We start from the raw sequence: 27872 nt of genomic DNA, 5'->3' as shown, positions 1-27872 counted from the left end.
ATTAACAACTATTTCACAAAAAATAACTTGAAAATGTTGTCATGCCTACAAGGTAAACTGCTTATGGGAAGAAGCTGAAAATCAATACATACGTAGATAGGTTAAGGTTACGGTATAGTCATGGGGAATCATTCAAATTTTTGAATGCCTACCAATACTTTTTGAGAAGGCCATAAAACCAGTATACTGAGTCTAGCAGCGTGAAAGGTTTAAAGCGAACACAAAGCCCTTCATATTTAATGTTTTTATGTCGCTACAGTGTAGTTTGAGGCAGGTGGAACACTACAAGTTGTTGTAGCAAGACAGGTAAACCAGCCCATATGTCGCTCAGCCCCAGCTTGTTTTTTTCTGCAGCCAAATGCAACAAAAGCTGTAGGCTCTATGGGCAATTCTGGGGCATGGTGATACTGTACATTAAATTTATTAGGTCCTGTGGAAGCGTTTTTGGCATATTTCTTCCCAGTGACAGAGATACAAGCTATCAAAGAGCTTGTTTCACTAGAAAAAACTACTAAAAGTTCAATAAAATGTCTTCACAAACAGTAATTTAAAATATTGCTTCCACAGGACCTAGATATAGTTACTTGTGTCAAAATTATAGGGGTTCAGTAATCTGCATGTTAGTCTGGTTTTTTGGCAGCGCGTTTTTGTAAAACATCGCTCTATCCTGGACCACACACCCAAGAACAGTTGTTATTCAGCAGTAAAAACATACAAGTACAAATAGTATTACTTCCACAACACAGTTGGTGAAATTATTTATCCCTTGCTTGGTTTAGAGCAGGTTCTGTAATTTGTTTTAAACCTTTTGTGATTTGGAAGAAATTGAGCTAAACACCATGAAGATACAGTATGAAAAGCAACAGTGTGTAACAATCACATGATTGAGTTCTGCTACTAACAAAATTACAACTTACCATGCCTATGCCTCGCAGGCAAACTGCTTAGCAGAATGAACCAAAACTGGTATATAGGAAGAGTAGTCAGTTTTTTAGTGGTGTAGAAAAATCTGATTTAAAAACAATAGTGAAACCAACTACATATGTGACTGGATCTACGAAAAGCGTTCTTATCGCCCAAGACAGGAAGTTTGATTTTTTCACACAAACACAAAGCTTAATGAATGCACTATCAAGTTTCACTGCCACAGTCGACCAGAGTAAAGTGGTCTGCTTTTGCTGGCTGCTTTTTTAGAGCACAGTGGTGAGCCATACGAGTGGTCTGGGGTCTTGATGGAGCCCTGGCCAACCAGGAGATGGCTGTGTGTGGCTGTACAGCTCCGTGGTGTTGGACAATGACCTGTGCTGTAAATTTCCTTTCATTTTAGCCAGTTCTGAGCCCTGAATGGCCCATAACTTGGCCTAATTCATCCCATCACGTTTCTTTTCAATTTTTGAACACCATCTTGCCTGCCTTCCAGGGCCCCCGCCTCCCACCCTTCTGGAGCTCGCCTGATACAGACAACCTCGGTTTAAAAACTATCTAAAATGGCAGGAAACTTAGCTGTTGACTACTTTTTCACTGGGTGATCAGCAGGGTATTTGATAAGGCAATATGGTGCTCCATTGGCCCAGTGTGAACACAAAATGGCCCACACAAATCATGACTTCTGCTCAAATTTTCTCAGCACTAGTTCAGCTTTGTGACTGCTACATTGGCCCAGTGGTATACTACTGGTGGAGCAGTAAATGTCTGGGTTGGGCCAGATTGGTTCAGAGTCAAAATACTTATCAAAAACTCTGGTGATCAGGAAGATAAGAAATTGTTGCAAAACGTGTGAAAATTTGGTATGCATAGAGCTACCACCATTGGCCAGCTACAGCACACTGAATATTTAATACCGACGTTTCTCGATACTTTTAAATGGGCAATAAGACCGGTTTTCCCAGAGACAGTCACATATAGCAAGTGTGTTATCGAGATACTCTAATACTGCAGCCACCCTATTAGAGCATTCAGCTATGAAGGTGGTGGCCAAGACATGGTTGCAATGATGCTAATGTCAGTCATTTCAATGATCATCATCATTTCAGTCATTTCTTGGCCACCATGTTTGATTCCACAACCTTTTACCCTGGCCTCTTTGGGGCTGTACACTTTTTTTCACAATTCGGCTGTTTTGGTATAGATAATGCAGTACAGTGCATCCCTGATTATCCAACCTCACACCTTAATTATTCGAATGTCATAAGTAACTGTTGAGTATTTGTCACTAGCGTACACTCTATTACAGTAACATATGTTCTATTAGAGAACTTGAATGAAACTCTCTAGCAAATTCACTTATCTGAATAATTTGTGTAACTCTAGGAACAATGGTATTCAGATAAATGAGGACCAATTGTTCAAGACTTACTTGAAACTTCTTGAGGTTGTTGATGAGTGCATTTTGGATGATTTTGATTTGAGTGGATATAACTGACAATACTGAAATATCAATTCGGTTGAACTCATCAAAACATCCCCATGCACCACATTGAGCCAAACCAGAGAATATCTTCCCTACAGCCTACATAAACACAGACACATGTACATATGTTAAATCAGTTTCCTAACATTCAAATCAGTCTTCTAAATTCAAATCAACATTATAAAAAAGAATTTAGACAAGTATATGTGTGTGGTGACTCGTGTGCACAGTAAATTCAAACATCGCACCTTGTAGTCCATACCCTCTCCACAGTTGGTCACAACACACAGTAGACCAAGAGCTTTAGCCAAATCTTTGGTAGTTTCTGTCTTGCCAGTACCAGCAGGTCCTGCTGGAGCTCCTCCAAGATGCATGGAAAGTGCCTACCATACACATCACAGTTACAGTATTCACATACATAACATGGACAGTTATAACAAATTATACCTGTGTTAAGGTGAGATAAATACGGTCAGTCAATGGTGTAATAACTAGTCTTCCGTTCAGTCCCATATACTCATATCCATAACCAAATGATCCAGTACATTGTTGGATTGTCAGCTCATCTGGCTCCATCTGCCAGTAGAACCTCAACTGACTCTCCCACTCAAACTCTCTTGCATCCATAATGCTGTATAAAACAATCAAAATATGTACAAAAGATTGTTAGATGCATTATTAGAGTACAACAACCTTTGCTTCAAAACATTGACCTTACCAAACACAAAACATACAAAGTTACCTGTCCCTCACAAATCTGTCCACAATGTCTCTGTTATGTACATCAATGATCAGTAAACTGTTGAACTTCTTTCGGTCATTCTTGCTTAGCTGAGACCGAACCTGTAATACACACACACATGTGACAAAACAATGGAATGCTCAGACAAATTTTATATCATTTATGCATATACAGTGGAACCTCTCTTAACAAACTCCCTGAATTAAGAACACAGTAGAAAAAACCTCCATAGTAAGGACAAAAATTTTGGTCCCAACAGGTCTGGTTAATACATTTTTTACCTTTGATAAAGAGGAAAACCTCTATATTACAGCAAAAAGTGGCCAAAAATTCTGGGTCCCAAAATGTCCGTAATAGAGAAGTTCCACTGTATTGCATTTATATCTACCTTGACAACAACTTCTCCAATTTGAGTGTGAAGCTTCTTAGAATAGTTCTTTAGTCCCATCTTATCTCCCTTCTTTACTTTCATGAAGGTGTCTTCAACTTCCCACGTCCACCAGACCTGGTTAGCAGCTAATATCACCATACCTTGGAACCAGTACATCCACTCCACCCTATACCATACAAATAACACTGCACAATAGAACTGTGTGTGCTTTAGGAGTAAAGGAACATATACTTAATGATACACAAAAATAATTGTTAATCAAACACAGACGAAAATTCGAGTTCAGGCAATTTGAAATTCTATATTAGGTCATCTCTGTAAGTGCTTTCTTGTTTTTAATGCTGCGTTTGGTGCTTGATGAACTAATATTATTCCGTAAAGGTGATTTTCATGACATAAGATGTCTCTAGAATGATTTTTTAAAGGAAATGTTTTAGGTGGCGCACATCATTTTAGGGATGATCCCTACTTATACAGTACTACTGTACCCTGCCTGTCTGGATGCCAAATGAAGCAGCGTATGGCCAACATTTTATGTTACAATAACAAACTAACCAGGGGCATGTGCCTTTTGAGGTTCTGACAAGTGTGTGCCCTCTGTGCCTTGTCTTTCCTTTTATCTTCAATCAACCTGGTTGTCATCTTCTTCATGTATCAAGGTGTTAATTTTCCATACCAACACCTTCCTTGTGCAGCATACTTAGATGCCACAAATTATTTAAGGCACTTACGCTACTGTAAAAGGTACTGGACACCCGGTAAATACCTGTAACTTTCGAAACCACACCCATTTAACAATTTAGAACAATGGAATGGGAGACCACACCTCCACTTCGTAGGCGGGACGCTGACTCGAGATACTCTTATGCAGCAGTCACCCTAATAGAACAGTCACACATGCTGCAACAAAAAACTAAACAAATTAGTATATTTTTAAATGAAATAAGGATCCAAGCAATAAAAAGTAGTGAAACAGGATATGAATATGGTATTACAGGATAGCTCAGTGGGAAAATTCCTACTTTGGCAATGAACAAAATATTGTTATAAGATGGGATTTTTTCACAGAGCTATGCTGTAATACCATCATTCGATCTCTTGTTTCACTACTTTTTATCGCTTGGATCCCTACTTCATTTTTAAATTTTTAAATATACTAGTTTAATAGATGCAAGAAAAAGACTACATTTAGAATTGATGGTACTCACCGGGGTGCACCCTTTTCACAGTAGCGGAAAATAGATTCTTTAGTGATCAGACGATTTGTCCTTCTCATTTCATTCAGTACTGCAGTCATCCAGTCCTCTACTCTACCCTCTGCAGCAACAGCACTACGAAACTGCATCTCTTCTCCTTCACTGGATATCATGGCTTGTGCTAGGGGCTCTCCTGTGTGACCCTGACCAAACTTCAACTTTGAGATGTTGTCAAACATCTAAAAAATAGTAGTTTCTGTGTACAGATCTACATACACAATTTCTCAAGGTTACCTTTATCATGTGCTCCTGTACACAAGTACACTCATGGCTACCAAGGATAGATAACAGTTCATCATCAGAGATGAAGAAAAAACGTGGAAAAGCATTTCTCTTGGAGTCTAGATAATCATTCAAGCTTTTCTGACATTTCTCCAAACCAGTACATAACATCTGTATGTCCTGCAGCCTGTTAGCACTGTGACATGCCTCTAATACTCTTGGGTTCTTAGCAGTATCAGACATGATCTATTGGCACATGGTGTAAAATGTTACATAACTGAATATGGGTATGTACCTTTTTGAAGGTCTTATCAATATTGTCAAACTTCTTAGCCTCCTCAGGTAGTTGTGCTCTGATGTCACCACCAATGAAGATACTCTCAAGGTACATCCACTTTCTCTGTACTACCATCCACACCTACAATAACTTGTATCACACACACTGTATGTATTGGCTGTCTCATATACTCACATCCACCACTTCACTGATGTGGGATAATGACTTCTCCCACTTCTGAACCTTATCAACAAATGGTCCTACAAAACGTGATGCTGACATGCTCTGAAGGTTCATTGCATTATCATCAAGTGTGATCACTATCTCATCCACTGAACCCAGGATGACACCTCTCTCTTGTGTACCCTTCATGTATCTATATATGATGAGGGAAAAAAAAGTTAAAATGGACATTACACCAATACATATAATATCATAATGCTAAGCCTGTAAATATCAGTTGTCAGAATCTTGACTGTATAGTGTATTTGTTTGGATGTTCTGTGAATATGTGTAAAATAATCAAATGGTTTGAGTACTGGTTTGGTAAATGAGAGGTCTAAGGTTCAATTCCCAGTGAGTGCTATTATTTCCTCGAACAAAAATCCTTTGTTTTTATTGTTCCAGTTTAGTCATCTGCATTGATAGGCACCATGTATGTATGTTGACTATGACAGTTCGATGAACACTAGAAATACGAACAATAAAAAAAGAATTTATGTACCGTATATGACCGTATAGAAGCCCAGGCGTTTATTTCCTATAAATCATTTTTGACCAGGCGTTTAAACAAGACCGGCGTTAATTTGGACCCGGGCGTTTATTTCTTACTAGCCACTCATTGAGAATGACAGGTGCCAGTAAAAGTACCTACGAAATACGAAATCCATAGTCCATCACGTACATAAACCCATTCGGACTCCTCTGCTGGGTGAAACATTGGAAGTCGAGCGGAAAGATGACAATGACCACGATAAATACGCTATGGCCATCACCAGAAGAGAAGGCATAGTCGAACAAGACAAGACATCATAAGACTGGTGACGAGACATCACTGTATAGTTAGCAGCTGACACGAGTTTAGAACTCCTTTCAGTGCATATCATTAATACCCCGGCGTTTAAATGAGCCCCGGAGTTTATTATGACAGTCCCCTAGCCGTACCCGGCGTATATTTGAGCCCGGCTTCAATACAGTCATATACGGTATGTGTATATATATTCTGCATACACTTACTTGTGTATAGTAAACTTAGTTTGTTGCCATGTTTCCACCACCTCATTGATGCCTCTTTCAATGCTCAATTCTTTACTGGCTGATGTGACAATCTCTGAGATGGTGTCTGCATAGTTGTGCAGCTGCATTGCAAACAAATTCTCCAGAGTGAATGTCTCCGGGTTCATGTCAAAATTCTGTTTAGTCGATTCCATAAGTTTCTGCCAGTGTCTGCATTGTAATTCAATCATAGTCATGTACACAAGTATGCTATTATGTCAAAAGTACATTAATACAGACACATACTCGCACACACATACTGATTACATGAGTGCGTTTTAGTCCAAGTGTGCAGTTTACATAACAAATTAAAACACTTATTAATATAAATACGTACCGGTCTCTTAAAGCATCATTCTTCAGGTCAGCAAACAGAGGAATAGACTCCTTGAACTCTTTCATCTTCTCCTCCAGTATACGGCAGATGGGAAGAGATTTGATATTCTTGGGGAATTTCTTCAGTCTCCTCATAAAGTCATCAATACCATTAGTCAATTGTTCAATATCCAGATTAGCCCACAATGTCCCAGACCACTCCTCACGAGCAATCTGTATGACATCACTGAAACTCAATTCTATATTATTACACACATACTCGTTGTGCTTCATAAAGTTCAAACACTTTGGCCATTCCCTGTAGTTGATTGTCCACTTCTATCAGGTCAGAGTAGAGGGTGATTGGTAGGTCAAACAGCTTCTCAGCATTCACTAGCTCTTGTCTCTCCTTCTCTAACTCTGCAAACTGTGCCTGGAAGTCCTTCAGCTTCTTAACACCTGTAATGAAGAAGGAAAGAAATAAACACACATACAATACATGCAGAGGTACATACCATTGTCCAAGTCTTCACCTACAGTTCCAGGACCCTCCTCAGAAAACTTATCATGGAAGACAGAAACTGATCCAGTAAACTCCTTCACTTGTTCACAAGTTATCTACATAATAGAGGAAGTGATTTGATCATTACATATAGTAGTGTGGTACTACTGACTATTGTGAACTTCTTCTTCACAGTCACTAGACTACGGTCAACCATTTTAGCCTCCTTGAACAAGTCCAGCCACATTTGCTCTAGTCCATCAGACAGCTTAAGCTCCTCTTCAGGAACCTGTATATATAACACAGCATAATGTACTATGAATTAACATGGCACACTTGTACACACATAAATACTATGGTATACATATAATGGTGAACATTACTGTATATTTACACATGTGTAAGTACCTGTACATCATACATCACTAGAGTACGATATCTCTCACGAATGTCACGATATTTCAGTTCCACAGTTAAAGAAATTGCTCTAATATTGGCAATAACACTGAGAACAAATTTGAGATCTTCCAAAGTATCAGGTGGTCTCTTCAGATCTGCAAACAGCCCCTAAGAAAACAAGATATTAAAATGCTATTGAATCTTGCTGATTGTAAGTACTGTATTGGCCAATCAAAAGCAGTACAAGTGTATGTTTTATTAGAGTATTTATTTGGACATGCATCAAATGTATACCACAAAACAAACACTCTTAATAAATTTACTGTCACGAGTTATTGTATTATAATAGGAAACTTTTAAAAATGTCAACTTGCAAACATTTCAAAATAAAATCTCAGAGTGTCTGCTGTGCCGACGACACAATTAAGACTTCCAAAGCTGTGAAGTTACATGTCACTAGCTATATGGAGTTTTCTTACAGGTTTTTGCAATTGAATTCGTCACCTTTGCAATTAATTTCGTCCCGTTGGCAATAGAGTCCGTCGCCTTTGCAGTACAATTCGTCCCATTTGCAATTGAATTCGTCGCTTTTGCATTAGAATTTGTCGCGTTTGCACAAGAATTCGTCATAATCAAGACACACGGTAGTGTATCATGCGGCCAAGAGGCCACACAACACCGTGAGTATATTGACAGGAAGAAAGAAAACACGATTTTTGCACTTCCATAGCTCTATGCTGCCTTTAAAAAACAAAGCGTTTTTGCTGTGGACATGCCCACCAACTTCAGTACTCCACATTCCAAATTTGAGCGAAATCGCTTAAAGAGTTTCCAAGATAAAAATTAGCTTAGTTTCTTCACTATTATTTTTTTCTTCTTTTCGCACACTTCCAAAACCTGCCATAAAACTCGAACGCCATAGCTGATTGCCATGAAATTTGGAACACAGAAGGGAGGTATAAAAGTGTATCTTGGTACCAAGTTTGGCATGAATACGATAAACAGTCAAGGAGTTATTATCGATTATTCACAAAAAATAACACCAATATGTTGTCACGCCTACAGGGTGAACCGCTTATGGGAAGAAGCTGAAAATCAGCGGCGTGGATAGGATAAGTGTTGAACCTCAACCTTTTGTAGTTTGAAAGAAATCAAGCTAAAGACCACGAAAAAAAGACCAACAGTGTGTAGCAATTATGTGATCGGGATTAGCTAATGAAAAAAAATGATTACTTGCCACGCCTACTAGAAAAACTGCTTGGAGTAATGCTTTGAAAATCGCTGTACATATGTCTTAGAAAGGCTCTTCAATGGTTTAGAAGCCACAGACGAAGGTATAACAAGTGTGAGATCGAGATACTCTAATAGAGCTGTCACCCTAATAGAGCAGTCAACTATAAGAAGTAAAATTCTCTATTAAAGCATTTATCTATATATTGTAGAGAATATAAACCACTCTGTATGGAGCTTAACTACAAAAAGGTCATCCTGTAGAGAAATCAGCTAGAAACAAGTCAACAGGTCACCCTGCAAAGTGTTAAACCACATTTCAAATCACCTTGTAGAGTATTCAGCTAGAAACAAGTCACTCTGTAGAGAAATCAAGTCATCCTGTAGAAGCATCAGCTAGAAACCAGTCACTTCAACTATATTTCAAGTCACCCTGTTGAGAGTTCAGCTGGAAACTAGTTACCTTGTAGAGAGATCAGCTAGAATCAAATCACTATGTTTAGAGAGTTCATGCATCTATATAAATAAGTCACCATAAAGAAAGATCAGCTAGAAACAAATCTCCCTGTACAATATTCAGCTACAAACAAGTCACCTGTAGAAAGAGCTAGAAACAAATCACTCTGTAGAGAGATGAGCTAAGAAACAAGTTACCCTGTATAGAGCTCAGCTGGAAACAATTAAGTCATTGATCAGCTAGAAAAGTCACCCTATGGAAAATTCAGCTACATTTTGTGCTTCAGCTACATTTGAATTCACCCAGTGGAGAGGTCAGCTAGAAACAAGTAATCCTGTAAAGAGATCAGCTACATTTCAAATCAACCAGTAGAAAGATCAAATCAAAACAAATCACCTTGTAGAGAAATCTGGTAGAAGCAAGTCACCCTGTAGAGAGTACAGCCAGAAAGAAGTCACCCTGTATAGAGAAATCAGTCATAAACAAGTCAGCCTGTAGTGATCAGCTAGCTAGAAACAAGACATTTCAAATCATCCTGTAGAAAGAAAATCACCCTATAGAAGCATCACTTAGAAGCAAGTTATCCTGTAGAGATCAGCTTGAAACTAATGAGATCAACTGGAAACAAGGCACCTTGTGGAGAGATCAGCTTGATTAAATCACCCTGTAGAGATTCCAACTACATTTCAGGTCACCCTGTGGAGAGTTCAGCTACAGACAAACTCTCAGTAGGCAGATCAGCAAATCACCCTGTACAGCATTCCATTAGAAACAAATTCTGTTATGAGAGATTAGCTAGACACAAATCACTCTGTAGAGGGACCAGCTTGAAACATAATGAGAGTTCAGCAAAAAAGAAGTCACCCTGTAGAGAAATCAGCTACCAGTCACCCTGTAGAGAAATCAGCTACCAGTCACCCTGTAGAGAAATCAGCTAGCTAGAAGATCATCTAGAAACAAGTCACTGTGTAGAAAAATCAGCAAATCATCCTGCAGAAAGGTCAGCTCGAATCATATCACCCTGTGGAAGGATCAGTTAGAAACAAATCATCCTGTAGAGAGATCAAGTCACGCTGTAGAAAATTCAGCTAGAAACATGTCACCTTGTAGAAAGATCAGCTACATTTCAAATCACCCTGTAGAAAGATCAGCTTGAAACAAATCACCCCATAGAGAGATCAGTTAGAAACAAGTCACCCAGTAGAGATATCAGCTAAAGAACTAGAAACAAATCATCCTGTAGGAAGATCAGCTAGAAACAATTACCCTGTAGAGAGCTTAGCTAAAAACAAGTCACCATGTAGAAAAATCAGCTACATTTCAAATCACCCTGCAGAAAGGTCAGCTCGAATCATATCACCCTGTGGAAAGATCAGTTAGAAACAAATCACCCTGTAGAGGGATCAGATAGAACTAAGTTACCCTGTAAAGAGTTCAGCTATATAGATACATGTAGATACAGATACATGATACAGATAGATACATGTCATCCTGTAGAGGGTTCACCTACAAGAAAACTACCCTGTATAAAGTTCAGCTATCTTGCAATCCTTTCTGTAGAGTTTAGTTACGTTACAAGTCACTCTGTGGCGAGTTCAACTATGTACACACTGTTCACCATGTAGTCTAAGAGTACAGCTACATTATGATTCTCCCTGTTTCAGCTACATACACATTTCCCTGTAGAGTATTCACATTGAGTTAATGATTAATGAACACAAATTATTGTTAAATGTGCATGTATAGCTAAACAATTAAACAATGTAATTTTCTCCTTAATAATTGTCATTCCTATAGAAAAGAAAAAGGCAAGTTAAAAGAAATACACAAAGCCAACCATAGGCAGTGTTGCGGGTAATGCATTACATAAGTAACACGTTATGTAATAATTATTACTTTTGTGGTAACGAAGTAATATAACGAAATATGCTGTAAAAACAGGTAATATAACACAAGCTACTTTACTTGCAAATGTAACGTGTTACCTACGTAATGAAGTTACTGTAACGAGTCTAATATTACATAATATTATTACTTTAAGTATAACAAAGTTACTAATCTCGTTAGTAATCCACTGAGTAATGCCTAACCACTACGGAGTAACCGAAGCCTACTGAATGAAGCTCATTCACCAGCTTCTTGCTTATAACCAAGATTTGCACATTGTCCAACAACGTAATTATGTCATGTGATAAAATGGTAGTTTCACACGTGACAGCTTTAGGCTGTGGACACAAAGTAATATAATATGTAATATTATTATCTATAGTTACTTTATTATATGGGTAATTCGTAACTGTAACTAAATAGTTCAGTTGTAAATAATATGTAATATGTAACGAGTTAAGTAACTGTCCCAACACTGGCCATAGGCTGGCTTTAGGTATGAAATTACAAAAAGAAGTGATATCTAATCAAAAGCAGCCAAGCAGTAAAAAAAGGTGTGGCCTCCAAAAAAGCCAGGGTGAAAAAAGATGTGAAATCCAAGGTGGCGGCCAAGAAACAGTTGTGATGGTAGGTTAATGGCAAAAATTTTAATATTGACAATTCTCTTGGTGCCGAATCTGAGTGAAACTTGGAGGAGGCAACACAAATTCACCTGAATTGTCGTCATTAAAATTTTTTCCAGTAACCAACCGTCACAGCCATTTCTTGGCCACCACCTTGGATTTCACATCTTTTTTCACCCTGGCTTTTTTGGAGGCCGCACCCTTTTTTTACAGCTTGGCTGTTTTTGATTAGATTACAATGACTACAAGAAACCAGCTGCTCATCACAAGGTGAATCATTCTTGCCATGGAGAATACCACTTGAGACACTAGAGAGTAATTGAAGCTGGTTATAAATGAAGCCAACAGCTGTCTGTCAAGTTAATTAGCTTGTTCGCGAGTGACCACACCCATCGCCAGCATACCAGAAGAATTGTTTACAACAGTTGTACTTCAACAAGTTCATGGAGCAGCTGATACATCTTGTTTTCGTGTTCTGCAGCTAGCAATCTTGTTACAGACGAATTCTTGTGTAAACGCGATGAATTCTAATGCAAAAGTGACAAAATCAATAGCAAAACCGACGAAATCAATTGCAAAACCAACCAATCCAATTGCAAACTGGACGAATTCTACTGCAAAGGCGATGAACTCTACTGCAAACGGGACGAAGTCAATTGCAAAGGTGACGAATTCAATTGCAAAAACTTGTATCATGATGCTCTCTATTCAATGGATTTGGGCACACCATGTGTGTAGGTGAGACAATATTTATGAAAAGGAGATTCCACTGTCACTATGAACTAGGTCGTGTTGTCCATGATGAAATTAGAGTTTAATCAGAAGGGGCAAAAGGTCATGTCAAAAGGGACTATATACATCATCCAATGAGGAGGTATTATTATGTGTAAGGATAATCACTCACAGGAAACTTAAAGACTAAGCTACTCAACATCAAAATGTATTTATTTTGTAAACAGGTGACAGTTTTTGAAATTATCTCATTCAAAATTTACCCATTATACAGTACCGTGTTCTTCAATACGTACCTCTAAATTATCTTTCAGTTGCATTAATCTACTCTTTGCAGAATCATTTAATAACTTGCCAAGTGATGTCACCCAGGTCCTAGCATTCTCCTTGATAGTACGGGCCAGTGGCTCCAGATGTAACATAATACAATCTATCTCCTTCTTCATTGGCTGAGTCATCACCTGTTGTAACAGTACACTAATGAATTATACTGAGATATACAATATGTTATACCTCTTCTGATAATGCATCATAAAACTGAAGCTTTTCATCATACGAGGTACAGGAGGGATCCTTCTGTGCAAATTTCTCCAACATTATATCCTGTAGGAACATGTAAACTTGGATAAAAATAAGCAAACACTGTGCTATTACTTATTTCAATACAATAGTGATATAGACCAAGACAAACAGTGTGGCCAAGAAAGCCAGTGAGCCACACTATGGGTATTTCAACAGGAAGAAAGAAAAGTACTTTTATGCATGCATCACACCATGGTCCTTTATCAAATTTTGCATTATAGCTGCCTTCCACCTTCGGCATTCCACATACCAAATTTATGCAAAAATCACATATGGGTTTGTGAAATACAGGCCCTAATTTTTTTTCGTGTTTTGCAGGGGCCTAATTTTTCTATATCTTTTCAGTTTTCACACACTCTCAAAAGCCAGTATAAGATATAAAACATGAAATTATACCTCGATTGCTGTGAAATTTGCGGTTGGGAGTTAAGTATGGAGATCCCTAGTTCAAGCTTTAGACAACGTTTTGTCAACATTTTTGTGCACTTTTTGCTACTTGGTGAGAATATTTTGAATCCCATGATTTTTGTTTTTTTCTTGTAACTCTGTAGCACTCACTGCAGTTCCTTTTAAACCACAAAAGGTTGAACTATGATAGTTAACCTATAGTGTATTATCTATGCCTATACATAGACCAATTTTCTTTGGTGGTTTACCCTGCAGGTGTGACAAAATGTCTTTTTTAAACACAAATAATCATCCATAACTGCATAAATATTAATCAGATTTGCACCAGAAAAATTAGGTCCCCAGAAAAAAAAATGGAGAAAAAATAACAAAGAAAATAAGCCTAACTTTGAAGATTTGTATTTCACAAATGCAAAAGGAGATTTTGCTGGAATTTGGAATGTAAGGTGCCTAAGCTATAATGCAAAAAATCGTGTTCTTTCCGAGAAGGGACCATGGAGTTATGCATACATGAAAAACATGTTTTCTGTCTTCCTGTCAATAATATACCCATGGTGTGGCACACCAGCAGGTTCCCATTTCTCTTTCTTCCTAACAGTGTAGCATACAAAAGAATTGTTTACACTCACAGAATAAGAAGCCATCATTGGAACATACACAGTATACAACATACTCGTTGCAGCTTCCACAATGGTCTATACTTCTTCTTCCACACTGACAGGTACTTCAATATTTCCCCAACAGCTCTCTGAATGTTCTGTTGTACCATAGCAGCTATATCCACAACATCAGGGTGCATACTGATGTCTGAGAAGAATGTGAACGTCACTGGCTCATCTTGTCCAGGTACTTGTTGTGGAGGTGCCTCTATACAAGAACCATTCTTCCAACGTGGGAACAACTTGGTACTGAATATCAAATATAATTTATCAATAAACTATATTGAATACTTCATTTACCCTTCCACTACATCTCTCATGGCTTGCATCATCAACTTGCACAGCTCATTAGCAGGTGGATGAAGCACCACTTCTGGTGCTGACAGTAGTGTCTCAACTGTGAACAATGGCTTTTCAGAGCCTAGCACATGGTAAGATAAATAGTTCAAATTTCCAAGCACCATCTAAAGTAGGAAAAGAAATGACTTTTTTTTAAATTTACACCATTCTGACCCACATTACCATATTTGGACATGAGCAAAATGCATTTGCAAAGTTATGTTCATACTAACTAATAGTGCTGGGCAATATAATGAATATATTTTTGTATCGTGATATATTTATTTATGTCGTGATATGATAGCTAGAAATTATTATCGTGATATTATCGTGATATTATCGTGATAGAACTCATGTGACCTACCCAGGACTATTTAAATTTATAAAATGGTGCCTCTAGTTTTGCCAAGCCTTGCACTGTACCCTCATTGAAAGTGTAATTATATCAATAAATATTCTGGTAACATGTACATCCAATCTAGTATACTTTCTACCATTTTGAAAGGTGTTAGGTAAATACACAGATATGTTTACAAAGGTCAATGCAATGCAGTGGGAAGTAAGAACAGTAGTTCAAAGAGCCATTGCAATTACAATTGTAATAGATAGATGACAAAGGATGCAGGTATCCCAGATTCAACCTTAACACTAAGTATATAGTAACTTGTAGCCTATCAAATACACTATATCGTGAATAAACTTTGCCATGACATATGACATAAGAAAAATGTATATCGCCCAGCACTACTAACTAATAACCTTAACAACAGCATCAAATATCTTCTTTTCCCAGTGAGCATAGTAAGATTTCAGTCTGGGAGACTTGCCAGAGTTAGTGTACACCACAAGACCCTCCATCTTGATCAGTAGTGGACCAATAGCATGATACTTACGGGACAGTGCATTAAGTATTGTACTACGATGAGCACTCTGAAACTCAAAGAACTCCTGTAACAAATAAAGTTTCTAGCAACTATTATTTAAGCATAAATGTACCAGGAATATGCACACGCACACACACACGCACACACATACACACGCACAGCCATACTTACGTACATCCATGCATGCACACACGCACGCGCACACACACACACCTTTGCTTCAGGGAGTTCACATCCTGGTTTTGGTGGAGGCAGCTTAAACAGCATAGCAGAACAAATAGTGTGTAGTCTTTCATCAATATCACTAGCATTCTTCTGTATCTGACTGGATAGGGACTCAAACTTGCTCAGTGCCTATAAGATGTACAAGTCATCACATGGACAAATACTCTAATAGAACACACATATTGTTGGTTTTGCAAATCAAGAATCATGTGCACACATTTATACCAACCTGTTCACACTTGACAATAAAGTCATGAATACCCAAAGAGTTCCAGTTTAATCGTTTCACTCCTGGCTTGAGAACTCTACGTAAGAACTTGATGTGTTCTTCCAGCAAATCAGACTATTCAAAAAAAATTGAGTCATTTTAGCTTCATAAATATTTTAATACAATACTGTAAAAATCCTTGCTTTGTACTTCTATATATTGTATAGTGAAATGGAAACAATATGTACAGTATATTATATGTGTGCAATGTGTGCATATATACTAGGTGTTTGGCTGACAAAAATCAGACTGACCTCTGCTGGTTCAAGAGATGCAATACAAGCTTGGTAACGTTGTAAACACTTCTTGATCCCATCCTGGTAACTAGTGAACTTCTCTTCCTGTAGGGCCACACTCCTAGCTAGCTCTGGTACAGGGAAGCCAAGCTGCTCCATGTACTTGGTCTCCAATATTATTTCCGTCAAGTCAGCAGAGAAATTTAGTGCATATTCAAATCCAGTGGGGCTCACTACATTTTAAACAATAAATGCATAGATGTTTGTGATTTAGCACCTATATGTGACTGCCTCTGGGAAAACTACCCTTATCACTAAGAGAAATGTCAGGTATAAGTATTCAGAGTGTTATAGTATGACAATGGTAGAGGCTACATGCACAAAAATTTTACAAACTTCAAAAACAATTCCTTTCCAGAACATCCACTTTGCAAGTGGGCAAAAACTTTGCAAGTGGACAACAGTAGTTCAAAAAATGAATTGAAAAAAGAATTTATAATTTATAGTACAGATCTTTATCCAACACCGCAGAGCTATAAAGCTAGTTTCAGCCTCACCCAATTGGCTTAAGACCACAAACCTTTTTGTATGGTTCACCACTGGGCTTGGTAACTAAAAGCATTTTTGAAATTTAATAGTGCATTCATGTAACTTACATGCTGAATAATAAAACTTGCTCTATGGATGATAATAGTGCATTCATGTCTAGAATTACATAACTTTCTATCATGGACAATAAGATCAGTTTTCTCAGAGCCGCTCACATACTTTATGTACACAACCTGCACAGCCTGACTGCTCTATTAAATCAAGACACAAAGTAGTGTATTGTGCAGCCAAGAAAGTTGATGCGCTAACAGGAAGAAATTAAAGGGAACATGATTTTCACACATATGTAGTTCCATGTTCCCTTCTCCAAATGGAATGAATTTAACACCGCAAATGGCCTCCACGTCACCTTCGGCATCCCACATACAAAATTTGAGCAATTTAGTCTCGCATTGCCAAACCAATACACGCCAGGCGCTTATCAATATCCTGATTATAAGCGCCGGCTGTAATTGGTCTGGTGACATTACGACTCATTACCATTTCTACTGGAATGTAGCGGCGCGCGCAGTACAGCCGTGGCGGCAGCTGTTTCCATAGATACCCAATATTTTGTTACGCTAGTGTTGGGACTATTCTATATAACACACAGCTCACAAGTGACAGGTTATTACACTCACTACTCACCACTACTATTCCTTAGCAACAGTGGCCCTTTGCCGTCAAACACAGGTAAACCCCATGTAAACGTGTACCGTTTATACTAATTGCTTGCCCACCATATGCTGCGCTACTGAACTGGTAATGGTTCGTAATGTCACCAGACCAATTACAGCTGGTGCTTATAATCAGGATATTGATAAGCGCCTGGCTTGTATTGGTTTGGTAACACAAGACTAGGGTACCTTATGCATTCATGAAATATGAGCCCTCAGAGTTCAGCTCAATTTTTTTCCCGTTTAGGGGGGCCATAGATTTTTCTATTATTCAGACACTCAGCAAAAACCGTTGCATATAAAAGCAAATGTGTAGCTCATTCACCTTGAAATTGTCAAGGACACGTACATTAAGGCTAATTCGCACACTAAGTTTGGTACAAATCTGATGATGTTCACAGAGTTATGGACAATTATTTGTATTATAACTCACTATTTTGTCACACCTGCAGGGTAAACCACTTATGGGAATATAGTTCTGTACATAGGTTAACAATCATAGTTCAAACCTTTTGCAGTAAATCGACAACTGCAGATATACCAATCTGGTATAAAATCACGGGGTAGAAATACTCTAATAGAACAATCATCGAGAATTACAAAAAAAGTCAAACAAAATTGTCCACCACACCCATTCCCCACTCTTCACCACTGAATCACTGCTGTTAGATGATCAGCTTACTTAATTTCTACATTATAAATGAAACTTCTAGTTTACTCTACTGAATGGTAAAAGAATTTCATTGATCTACCAAACTATGTTAAAATGTTAGCAAATAGTCAAATAAAGATTGCAATACGATACTACTGTAACTTCTATCTTCATTGTATTAGATAAGAAGAAATTGGGTGGAAACAAGCCCCATTACCAGTTTATACTTGGCCATGGGATATTTAAAACACAAAAGTGAAATTCATGCAAAACAGCAAAGCCAGTATGAAAAAGTTCTGAAATCAAAGGTGGCAACCAAGAAATGACTGCAATAATGTTTATGCTAATAATAGCTGTGTGCATTATAAAATCATCAACCATTTCTTGTCCACTACCAATTTGATTTCACAACTTTTTTCACCCAGGCCACACTCTTCTTTACAGCTTGGCATGGATTATATTAAAGAAGTCTTTTATTTGTACGAGGAAATCAAGCAAACAGCTTACTCATTGATGACATGTGAGGCATCAGTTCTACTGATGTTCTCCTCTCCTTGTTTACAGCAATACCAGAAGCAGTACCAGGTGGATGATGTGGGGTAGGGTCAATCTTAACCAATACTGTATGTTTCATCAGTCCTGGCAGGATAGCCTCTACATGTTCCATCCACCTCTCATAGTGTGTGTCCTCATATTCCTTCATTGTCCTAGCCACTGTGAGGTATTTCTGCCGAGCCTAGTGTGGTATAAACACTGACTAATAATGTACACAGGTATAATGTATATTCTAGATCGACAAAGAAACATGTAATAACTGTACATAATACTACATATATTGTGGATCACGTATTTAGACTATCAAATATAGTACTCCAGCTTACTGATTGTCCCTCAGGACTATCAATTAATTCCTTCATGGTCTGGAAACGGAGGACGGTTTTCTTGATCCTCTTAAATAGTGACCTAGACCAGCCAATGGCACCAGCTACAGGTGGTTGGTTCTTGGCAATAGGAGGATTATCTTTGTGTGTGATAAATAAGTCATTGATAATGTCCACCTGAATAACAAACATAACCAATTAATACATCACCAATATAAGAAAGCTGGCATGCTAAATCATTATAGTATATCAACTAGCTGTTTAAAAAAAAATTTTTTTTAAAGGAAGTAGGGATTGATTATACATGTTACAAAAAGTAAATTAGCCAAAAGTAGGGATTAAAGTGAGTCTCATTTTAGCAAGTAGTCGCCTAATCTTGTTTCCTTACTTTTTACTGCTGGATCATTTCTCATTTCAGCTGTAACATTTTTGAGCTTGTTTCCTTACTTTTTGTAGCATGTATAATCTATAATCAATCCCTACTTCCTTTTAAAATTTTTAATACTTTTTATGTCTAACTATATTATACTCTTTGTTTTCCACATAGCATAAATATCACTTGAAGCAGCTATCTTTTTACCATCTAAAATAATTGTCGTTTTTAATTTTTTTAAATTAAATTATTTTTTATTTTAAAAAGCTATTACAACATCTGTAAAGGCTCCAGCTGCATTTCTAATGGCCTAAATGTTGATGATTTAACAGTAAAACATCGCTGGAGAGTCCACCATTAAGAATGGAATCCTCGCTTTTAGAAGTCTGGATCCCGAGGTGGATTCACCGCTCAAAGGCATGCATTATTAGCTAGCTACCTCGCAAAAAAAGTTAAACTGATAAGATTATAAAACGACTAACCAGCATTAATAAAAGCTAGAGACAACTCCTTGGATACTACACCCGTTCACCCTCGTCTTACACACACGTACGCACACTTTGTTAAAATCACGTGTTTGGGTTGAGGTGCATGCCGCAACTATTAAGCGCCGCAACTGTTAATTATCCTTCGAGAAGAACAAAGAAGCGGATGAATGATGAAAGCAAACAGCATGGTGCAGTGGACAGAACGTAATCAGAACAACAGATTCGTGAATCCGCCATCATTACCTTGGCTGTCTGAAATTTCTGGAGCCGTACACCTAATGCAACTGGCTGGGTCTTACAGCAGACAGGCAGGGAGACGAAATCTAGGTGAATTTTGCACTGTACATCAAAACATTCGGCTTTTCGCTTCATTTAACCAAGGTACAGCATCATTACAGCAGTACTAATGTATTCCAGGTGGTTGTTTTGGGTAAACTTATTGCAAGGCTGTCTTTTACAGTGCAAAAAAAATGTGAAGCCATATGATTTTTTACCAATCCCTACTTATTAAGTACTATTGTACTTAATGATAAGTGAGAAAAAAAACCCACAACATTTAGGCATATATAGCTCCATGTTCCCTTCTCCAAATGAACTAATACTTATATTTCAAAATGTCCTCCACCTTTGGCACCACACATAAGCAAAATCATTGTATGCATCTATAAAATATGAGCCCTAAAAGTTCGGCTTAATTTCTTTAGTCTTTTTTCTCTTTCACTTTGGTTTCCACCTTTTCTGTTGTCTTATCCTTGTACATAATTAAAGTATTTTCCTCCAGACTATTGTACACATATACTTACATACGTGTAGTTTTAAAAATAGGGATCAATGCACTAAATAGTAGCAAAACAAGACACATTATGGCAAGTATTACAACAGTTTACTATGTGGAAAAGTCAGCAGTACATTAATTAAAATAAAACTGTTTAAGGAAATGACAGGGCAACATTGACGGAGCTAATGAAGAACAATAGCCACATGCAACTACTGCAGAAGAGGGGGAGGAAGAAACAAGTTCCAGTAAAATGTTAGGCTGCAGCTGGAAGAAGAAATGCAAACAGACAGAAAGGAAGACTTCTATAGTGAAACTGTACCACTGCCACCACCCTAGCTGTTATTCCTTCCTCCCACCTATGCTAACCAAACCAGCAAGCCATCAGTGAATAAAACTGCCACTCCTACCAACACAGCCAGAACCATCCCTACCAACTTAGCCATCAGAGACCCTATCACCTCTAAACAAAAGAGTAACAGTCGACTTCAGAGTATAGCTGTACTATGTATTGTAGTATTCTTGTTCATTTTTATATGAGCAATGAACAAAAAGTAATGAACAAAAGTACATATGGTTTGCATGCAACTGAATACAGTGATTGCATACTAAATATGTACAGCAGGCATGAAGTTTGCAACCAGGGTGTGTGTCACTATTTCATATTGTCATTGTGCTAGCATTATGAATACAGCTAGGCCAACAATAACGGGGTGTGACATCGTGATCAAGTAAAGAGATTGTTAAAAGGTGTGGTCTCAGTGCTCGATCATTACAATTAATCAACCAAGATCGCGTTAATAGGCGTAATATTGAACCTATCATGAAGCTTCAGGTATTTACTGAGCGTAAGCACTTAATTAAGTTTGCGGCATTTAAATATGCTGCTCAAGGAAAGTGTTGATAGGGAAAATTAATACCTCAATATGGTGAAGAGGGATGAAGACCAGCCTGATTGAAGATAAAAGGAAAGACAAGGTGCAGAGGGCACACACTCATTGAAACACCAAAAGGCACATCCCACTGGTGAGTTTGTTGCGACGTAAAATGGCGGCTGTGTGCTGCTTCGTTTGGATTCCAGCCTTGCGACTGTGGTCAGGCAAGCAGGCAGGCAGGCAGGCAGGCAGGCAGGCAGGCAGGCAGGCAGGCAGGCAGGCAGGCAGGCAGGCAGGCAGGCAGGCAGGCAGGCAGGCAGGCAGGCAGGCAGGCAGGCAGGCAGGCAGGCAGGCAGGCAGGCAGGCAGGCAGGCAGGCAGACAGGCAGGCAGGCAGGCAGGCATAGGCAGACAGACAGGCAGGCAGGCAGGCAGGCATAGGCAGACAGACAGGCAGGCAGCAGGCTGGCTGGCTGGCAGGCAGACAAATATATCTGGCCGCCTGTAAGTGTTTTCTTGTTTTTAATGCTGTATTTGATGTTAGATGGACTAACATTATTTCATAAAGGTGATTTTCGTCATGTAAGATGTTTCTAGGATGATTGTTAAAAGCAGTATTTTAGGCAGCGCTCGTCATATCCCTACTTAAACAGTACTACTGTACTGTTTGATGAGTGAAATTACCTATTCCCTATTATAGTAGTACTAGCGATATTATAAATATATCCACCTGGGCTAATTAGAAAGGTGAAAAAGATTAACCCCCTGTTAAGATGTCTTCTTATAAAGAAGATGACATGGGTAAAGGCATGGCCAAGAGAGCGATGTGGGTAGTTATATATACGACATGAGGTAGCTAAGTAACATAAAGTATATTTGATGGTATGTATAACAATTAAGAGCTATATAGGAAACAGCAACATAATAGAATACTACAGTAAAATACGCTGCACAATTATGCAAGTAATCTATATGTTTATTTTATCCACACAAAAACAGCCAAGCTGTGAAAAAATGGTGCGGCCTTAAAAAACCTGGGTGAAAAAAATTGTGAAATCAAAGGTGGCGACAAAGAAATGGCTGCAATGATGTTAATGCTAATAAATTTTAACAATGCACACAGCCACTATTAAAATTTATTGCAGCCATTTCTTGGCCGCCACCTTTGATTTCACAACTTTTTTCACCCAGGCTTTTTAAGGCTGCACCATTTTTTCACAGCTTGGCTGTTTTGTGTGGATTTCATTTCTTTTTGTACTTTATAAGGCCCCAAAACCAGCCTATGGCTGACTTTAAGGTTTGTTTTACTTTTTACTCACATTTCTTCTTTTCTATGCAGACACAATGATGATTATTGAAGACAGACTTATAAATGTATGGCACTGCATGATTTAATTCAATATTTGATAATATTATTGTAATACTCTAATAGAGTGCACATTTTTGAGGACTTCTAATAGAACATACATAGAATGTTCTAGAACGATCTAGTACTTTGATTGGTAGATCTATGAAATTACACACGTTTGATCATAACTAGATTTAAACTAGAAATTACATTTAGTGAAGTGATCAGCCAAGGTACAGTGGTTCAGTGGTTAACGATGCAGGTGTTAGGTATGGAGGTTCCTGGTTCGAACTCTGGTAAGGTTTTTTTTCGACATTTTTTTACCCCATGGTGACTGCTCTATTAGAACGCGACTTTACACTTGTTTGATTTTTGCTTTATAACTTTGTCGCTGTGACTCTATTACTATTCAAACTATCAAAAGGCACTGCTATGATGATCAGCCTATCTACACACTAATTTCCAAGTTATTCCTATACTCGGTCTACCCTGTAGCCGTGACAGAAGTTTGATCTTTTTTTATGTGAATAAAATGCTCATAACTCCTTGGATATTCCTCAGATTCACAACAAACTTGGTATGTGAATCCACTGTTACACACTCTTCATTTGTGCCAATGATCGAGGCAATCGAGTTACACGTTTGTGTTTCATAGCAATTTTTGCAAAGCATGCAAAAATAAATCGAAGCCCTCATAGCCCCCCGTACGGCATAAGAAGAAAAAACAAAGAAATTAAAAGGAGAAACTTTGAATGCCCATGTCTCGCAAATGGTTGTTGCAAATCTAATCAAATTTGCTGTGTGGCCTACCCTACCTGGCGGACAGTTATAAAATTGGTGTGCTTTGGAGAATGGGCCATGGAGCTATGCACGCATGAAAAAGCTGTTTTCTTTCTTCCTGTCAATATACTCATGGTGTGGTGCGCCAGCTTTCTTGGCCGCATGACACACTACCGTGTGTCTTGATACAAGTTATATACTGAAGATCTGTAGGACACCTGATCCTATAGCCTGTTTAAGATATTATAATTAAGTATGTCTGTTTGACTTGTAAATATATACACACACCTCTTTCTCAAATTGCATGAGAATCTCATTGAACTTCTTCATCATTGTATTATTGATGGCATCACGTGATCTGATGTGTTTGAAATTGTGTAACATGTCAAAGGCTCCCTCAGCTGATCGTAATGTCTTGAATGATTCATCAATGAATGAGTTAGCCTCTTGTTCTATCCTCTGTACATTACGCTGAAACTGATCCATCAGAACTGTCCACTTTGACTTGTTCACTGGTGCATAGGGGTCAAAGACAACCTACAAATATTACATAATACCACCTTACAACACACACATACATACAACACACATACATACACATGCGCGCACACACATACAACACACACACAAACATGTACACACACACATGCACACACATACACACAAACATGTACACACACACATGCACACACGTACACACACACACACACACAAACATGTACACACACACAAACATGTACACACACACAAACATGTACACACGCACCACTAGCAAGTGAGATGAATATCACTTTACCTGTTCAATGGGGATAACCAGGCTGTCAACACGTTGAACAACTTCCTCAATCCTCATAGGATCACCAGTAACAGCTTTGAGCTCAGGACCAAAAATATTATGAAACTCTTCGATAGTCTAATACATCAACAACAGTACAATACAATACCATTAACAAGGTACACAGCGTACCTGTACTATATTATAGATGTCTTCACATGTTTTAGCAATGTAGTCAGTACGATCAAACAACCTCTTGCGGTCAAACTCCCAGCGAGCATCACGACCAGATGTCTCAATCTTCTTCCTCACATCAAGGTAAGATTGTTTCCAGACATGTAGACACCTGGTGGCCTCCCTGGTCTTCTGTTTAACAACACCAGGACTCTCCCTATGCAAAGCATGCGAGTTTAAATTTTAAAAAGGAAAAGAAAAAACCACCTACTTGAACACAGTTCTGATGTCCACTGCTCTGGTTACTCGTTCACAGAGCTCTCCAGCAATCCTCTCCATCAGAGGTACCATTCTCTCATCACGATTGTAGTGTCGTGATATCACCCATACCATCCTTAGGGCATTCATCATTGATGGGATGGTATCAGTTACTATGGGGAAACCAGCTCCATGTGTGATATTCTTGAAGTGTCTCTCCAATGTTGTGAGAAACTTCACGTTATCCCTGGCCTCAATGAAATAACGACTCATCTCATTGCGATGATATTCAAAATTTGACAGGCTGGCAACATTGGCTAGTTTTAGTACCTCCAAGATTTTCTGTACTTGAGGCAGTTTGAGCTGCTCTGAGAGGGCACCTAAAGCTGAATTTCTCTCCTTCCAGAAATCAATTTCAGCCAGAGGACCAGAACCACGAGGTGCCTTCTTAAGGATAGATTCCACTGTGTTAGAGATGACCCTAGACCATCCCTCCATTGCTGCCTCTAGTTGTATTACTATTGGTGCCTGCCTGGCCACTATCGCTGCTTCTTCAGCAATAGTAATATCAGGTATTTCCAGCTTTACCTCTCCTTCAACTTGCTTGATGACCACCTCAAGATGTGAGGCAAACTTCTCGACATTAGTGACAAGCTCATCTCGAAGGAACATCTTCATTCTGGAGTCTACCTGATCTTGAGTACCAGCACTTTGTTGCTCATCTTCTTCAGTTTCATCTCCACTATCTTTTCCAGCCTTGTCAGCCCTGAAACTAACCCTACTGGCAGGCCTACTGCTAACAGCAGTTGCTTTAAGCTCGCCGTCTCCATGTCTTTGCCCTGATGCTTTCAACAGTGGTATATATACCAGTTGCATTAGTTGCTGTAGGTTGACTAGTGTGGAAGAAGTGCTTAATGTTCCCACTTCAAAGTATTGCAGCATGCCCTCATTAGCTAGTTGTATGGAGCTGAATGTGGTAATGGGGTCTGTGGTACATCGTATGAAGTATACCGCCTTGTGGTCAACATCTTCGGGTAGGTGCTTGTAGCATACATACAATGTCGGCTGCATAACTTTTCTCTTTTCAATTCTCTGAAGGAGATGTACACACATATAAAATAATATATGCTTGTAGGTAACCATGCATAAACACAAACACATTACTTCCTACTCTTTGTATAAAATGTAGTCTAATACATATGTAGATCTTGCAAACCTTTTGCTGTTTAGGTAGTTTCTTAACACCGTTATCTCCATTGGTTTCATCATCTCCTGATTCTGTATAAAACGTGTATCATGATAGACATTGTTGAATTGTACATATGTACCTTTGTCTGAAGAGCTTTGGATATTTTCGCTGCTCTTGTCAGCTGGGGCAGAACTCTCCTGACCAACAGGAGAAGCATTTCCATTGTTAGTGAGTTTCTCTGCTTGTTCTACAAGCTGTTCTATGAATTGTTCTACAAACAGCACAAATTATATACACATCACATAACTGTAAATACATGCACTACTTACTACACACATATTCTTTTAGTGCATGTGTGTGAGTAGCAAAAAAAAATATTGTTTCATGCACACAGTCCTGGAGACTCTATGTACTATGCTTGCACTGGGACTGCGGCACATGTACAATTTAAAACAATTAACATTGGCAACAAAAAATAAACATGTCACACTTCTGAATGAAGAGCAAATCAACAAATAACAATTGAATTTTTGGTCCTCTACACATAGAACACTTCTGAGAATACACACACTACAGTGAAAACACAAAACAATAAAGAAGGTGCCGTTGCAAACATTACAATATGGATACACTGGTACCATGTAGCTGGACCGCTTCTTTATCTGTGTCCTTGAACCTATTTTCTCAGAACTGGATAACTATAGCTATCCTAGGTCCCAGTGCCCAATTACAAAAGTTGACAACAAAACTGTTAACAATTCTTTCCTGGTTGGATTCTCCAGATTAAGGCCACTTCAACTAAATTTCTTGTTTCTCAGACCCGACCGACTCATAAAATAAAGTTCTTGTTCATTTTTAAAGATCACGTGTTTGATCATGTGCGTTTGTAAGATGGGGTCGATGTATTGTTGGCCATCCGTATCTGCTAAGAGTGGGGCGAGCTTGGTTACAAGAAGAGTTATAAAAGCAGACTATGGATGGACGTTTGGTTATTTACTAAACATAGCTAACAGTTCATTATCGAACGCCATAGTTACACGTGTTGTCACCTCCAAGAATGAACATTTTATCGATCGTGTAGCTACATGAGTTGCAATTACCACCTATTATTATTTTATTTATACCTACCTACTGACCCACTTTTCAACTAGTTTCAGTCCGAGAAACAAAAATTTAGTTGAAGCGGCCTAATCAGAATACCGGCTTAACTGACCAGTCACGGTTGTGTGCTGCTGGTCTGTGGATCAAGTCAGACCTGGGGATTAGGATTTTATTTTTTTCTTTACATGTCCCGTGTTGTGTGTCTCAGTGCGTTGTACACTGAGTTCATGCAGGCTTGGCCATTGTGTAAACACATAACCACGCCCTTTACTTTGCTAAACAATTATAAATACATCCCCAACACACTTATATTGTACCTTCAACTACTTCTACCTCCACTTCAACCTCGCGCTCTCCCTGGTAAAATAATATCGCTGGAGCATGCTTGCTGGACTCGCCTTCAAGTTGCTCCCTCAATTCCTTCGCATATTTTCCATCCTCGCGCTTTATAAAATCGCTAAAAATGTCCTCTTCTTTAATAGCGAGGTAGTGATAGACTCGCTCCTTGAACCACACTATCCTGTAGTCGTCCATCACAGTGGTATCCAATGGTAACGACAATAAATATGGCGCTATATTATAAAGTGCGCTTAATTTAACCACTCAAGTAAATTGCGCGG

General features: G+C 38.5%; 1 protein-coding gene across 1 annotated transcript in view; it reads right to left on the bottom strand.

Moving 5' to 3' along the window:
* Nucleotides 1-27808, bottom strand: part of LOC136245546 (dynein axonemal heavy chain 10-like) — a 65882-nt gene extending 38074 nt beyond the window's left edge. The window contains exons 1-32 of the mRNA XM_066037066.1: nt 27570-27808; nt 26291-26422; nt 26179-26240; nt 24976-26054; nt 24723-24921; nt 24552-24668; nt 24044-24292; nt 19118-19294; nt 18744-18972; nt 16338-16552; nt 16045-16158; nt 15804-15944; nt 15466-15654; nt 14668-14831; nt 14382-14616; nt 13232-13321; nt 13015-13179; nt 7799-7957; nt 7563-7679; nt 7404-7506; nt 7169-7347; nt 6911-7122; nt 6535-6744; nt 5494-5674; nt 5317-5439; nt 5034-5267; nt 4752-4978; nt 3541-3709; nt 3153-3253; nt 2858-3041; nt 2659-2793; nt 2357-2509 (exon numbers count right to left, since the gene is read on the bottom strand). Of these exons, the coding sequence (XP_065893138.1) occupies nt 2357-2509; nt 2659-2793; nt 2858-3041; nt 3153-3253; nt 3541-3709; nt 4752-4978; nt 5034-5267; nt 5317-5439; nt 5494-5674; nt 6535-6744; nt 6911-7122; nt 7169-7347; nt 7404-7506; nt 7563-7679; nt 7799-7957; nt 13015-13179; nt 13232-13321; nt 14382-14616; nt 14668-14831; nt 15466-15654; nt 15804-15944; nt 16045-16158; nt 16338-16552; nt 18744-18972; nt 19118-19294; nt 24044-24292; nt 24552-24668; nt 24723-24921; nt 24976-26054; nt 26179-26240; nt 26291-26422; nt 27570-27786 (6261 nt within the window). The 5' untranslated portion in view covers nt 27787-27808. The remainder of the gene's footprint in view (nt 1-2356; nt 2510-2658; nt 2794-2857; nt 3042-3152; nt 3254-3540; nt 3710-4751; nt 4979-5033; nt 5268-5316; nt 5440-5493; nt 5675-6534; nt 6745-6910; nt 7123-7168; nt 7348-7403; nt 7507-7562; nt 7680-7798; nt 7958-13014; nt 13180-13231; nt 13322-14381; nt 14617-14667; nt 14832-15465; nt 15655-15803; nt 15945-16044; nt 16159-16337; nt 16553-18743; nt 18973-19117; nt 19295-24043; nt 24293-24551; nt 24669-24722; nt 24922-24975; nt 26055-26178; nt 26241-26290; nt 26423-27569) is intronic.
* Nucleotides 27809-27872: the final 64 nt, after the last annotated feature.

This window comes from Dysidea avara, chromosome 15, assembly GCF_963678975.1.
Source record: "Dysidea avara chromosome 15, odDysAvar1.4, whole genome shotgun sequence".
NCBI lineage: Eukaryota > Metazoa > Porifera > Demospongiae > Dictyoceratida > Dysideidae > Dysidea > Dysidea avara.
The sequence above is the reverse complement of the archived record's forward strand: the minus strand, read 5'-3'. Positions and strand labels throughout refer to the sequence as shown.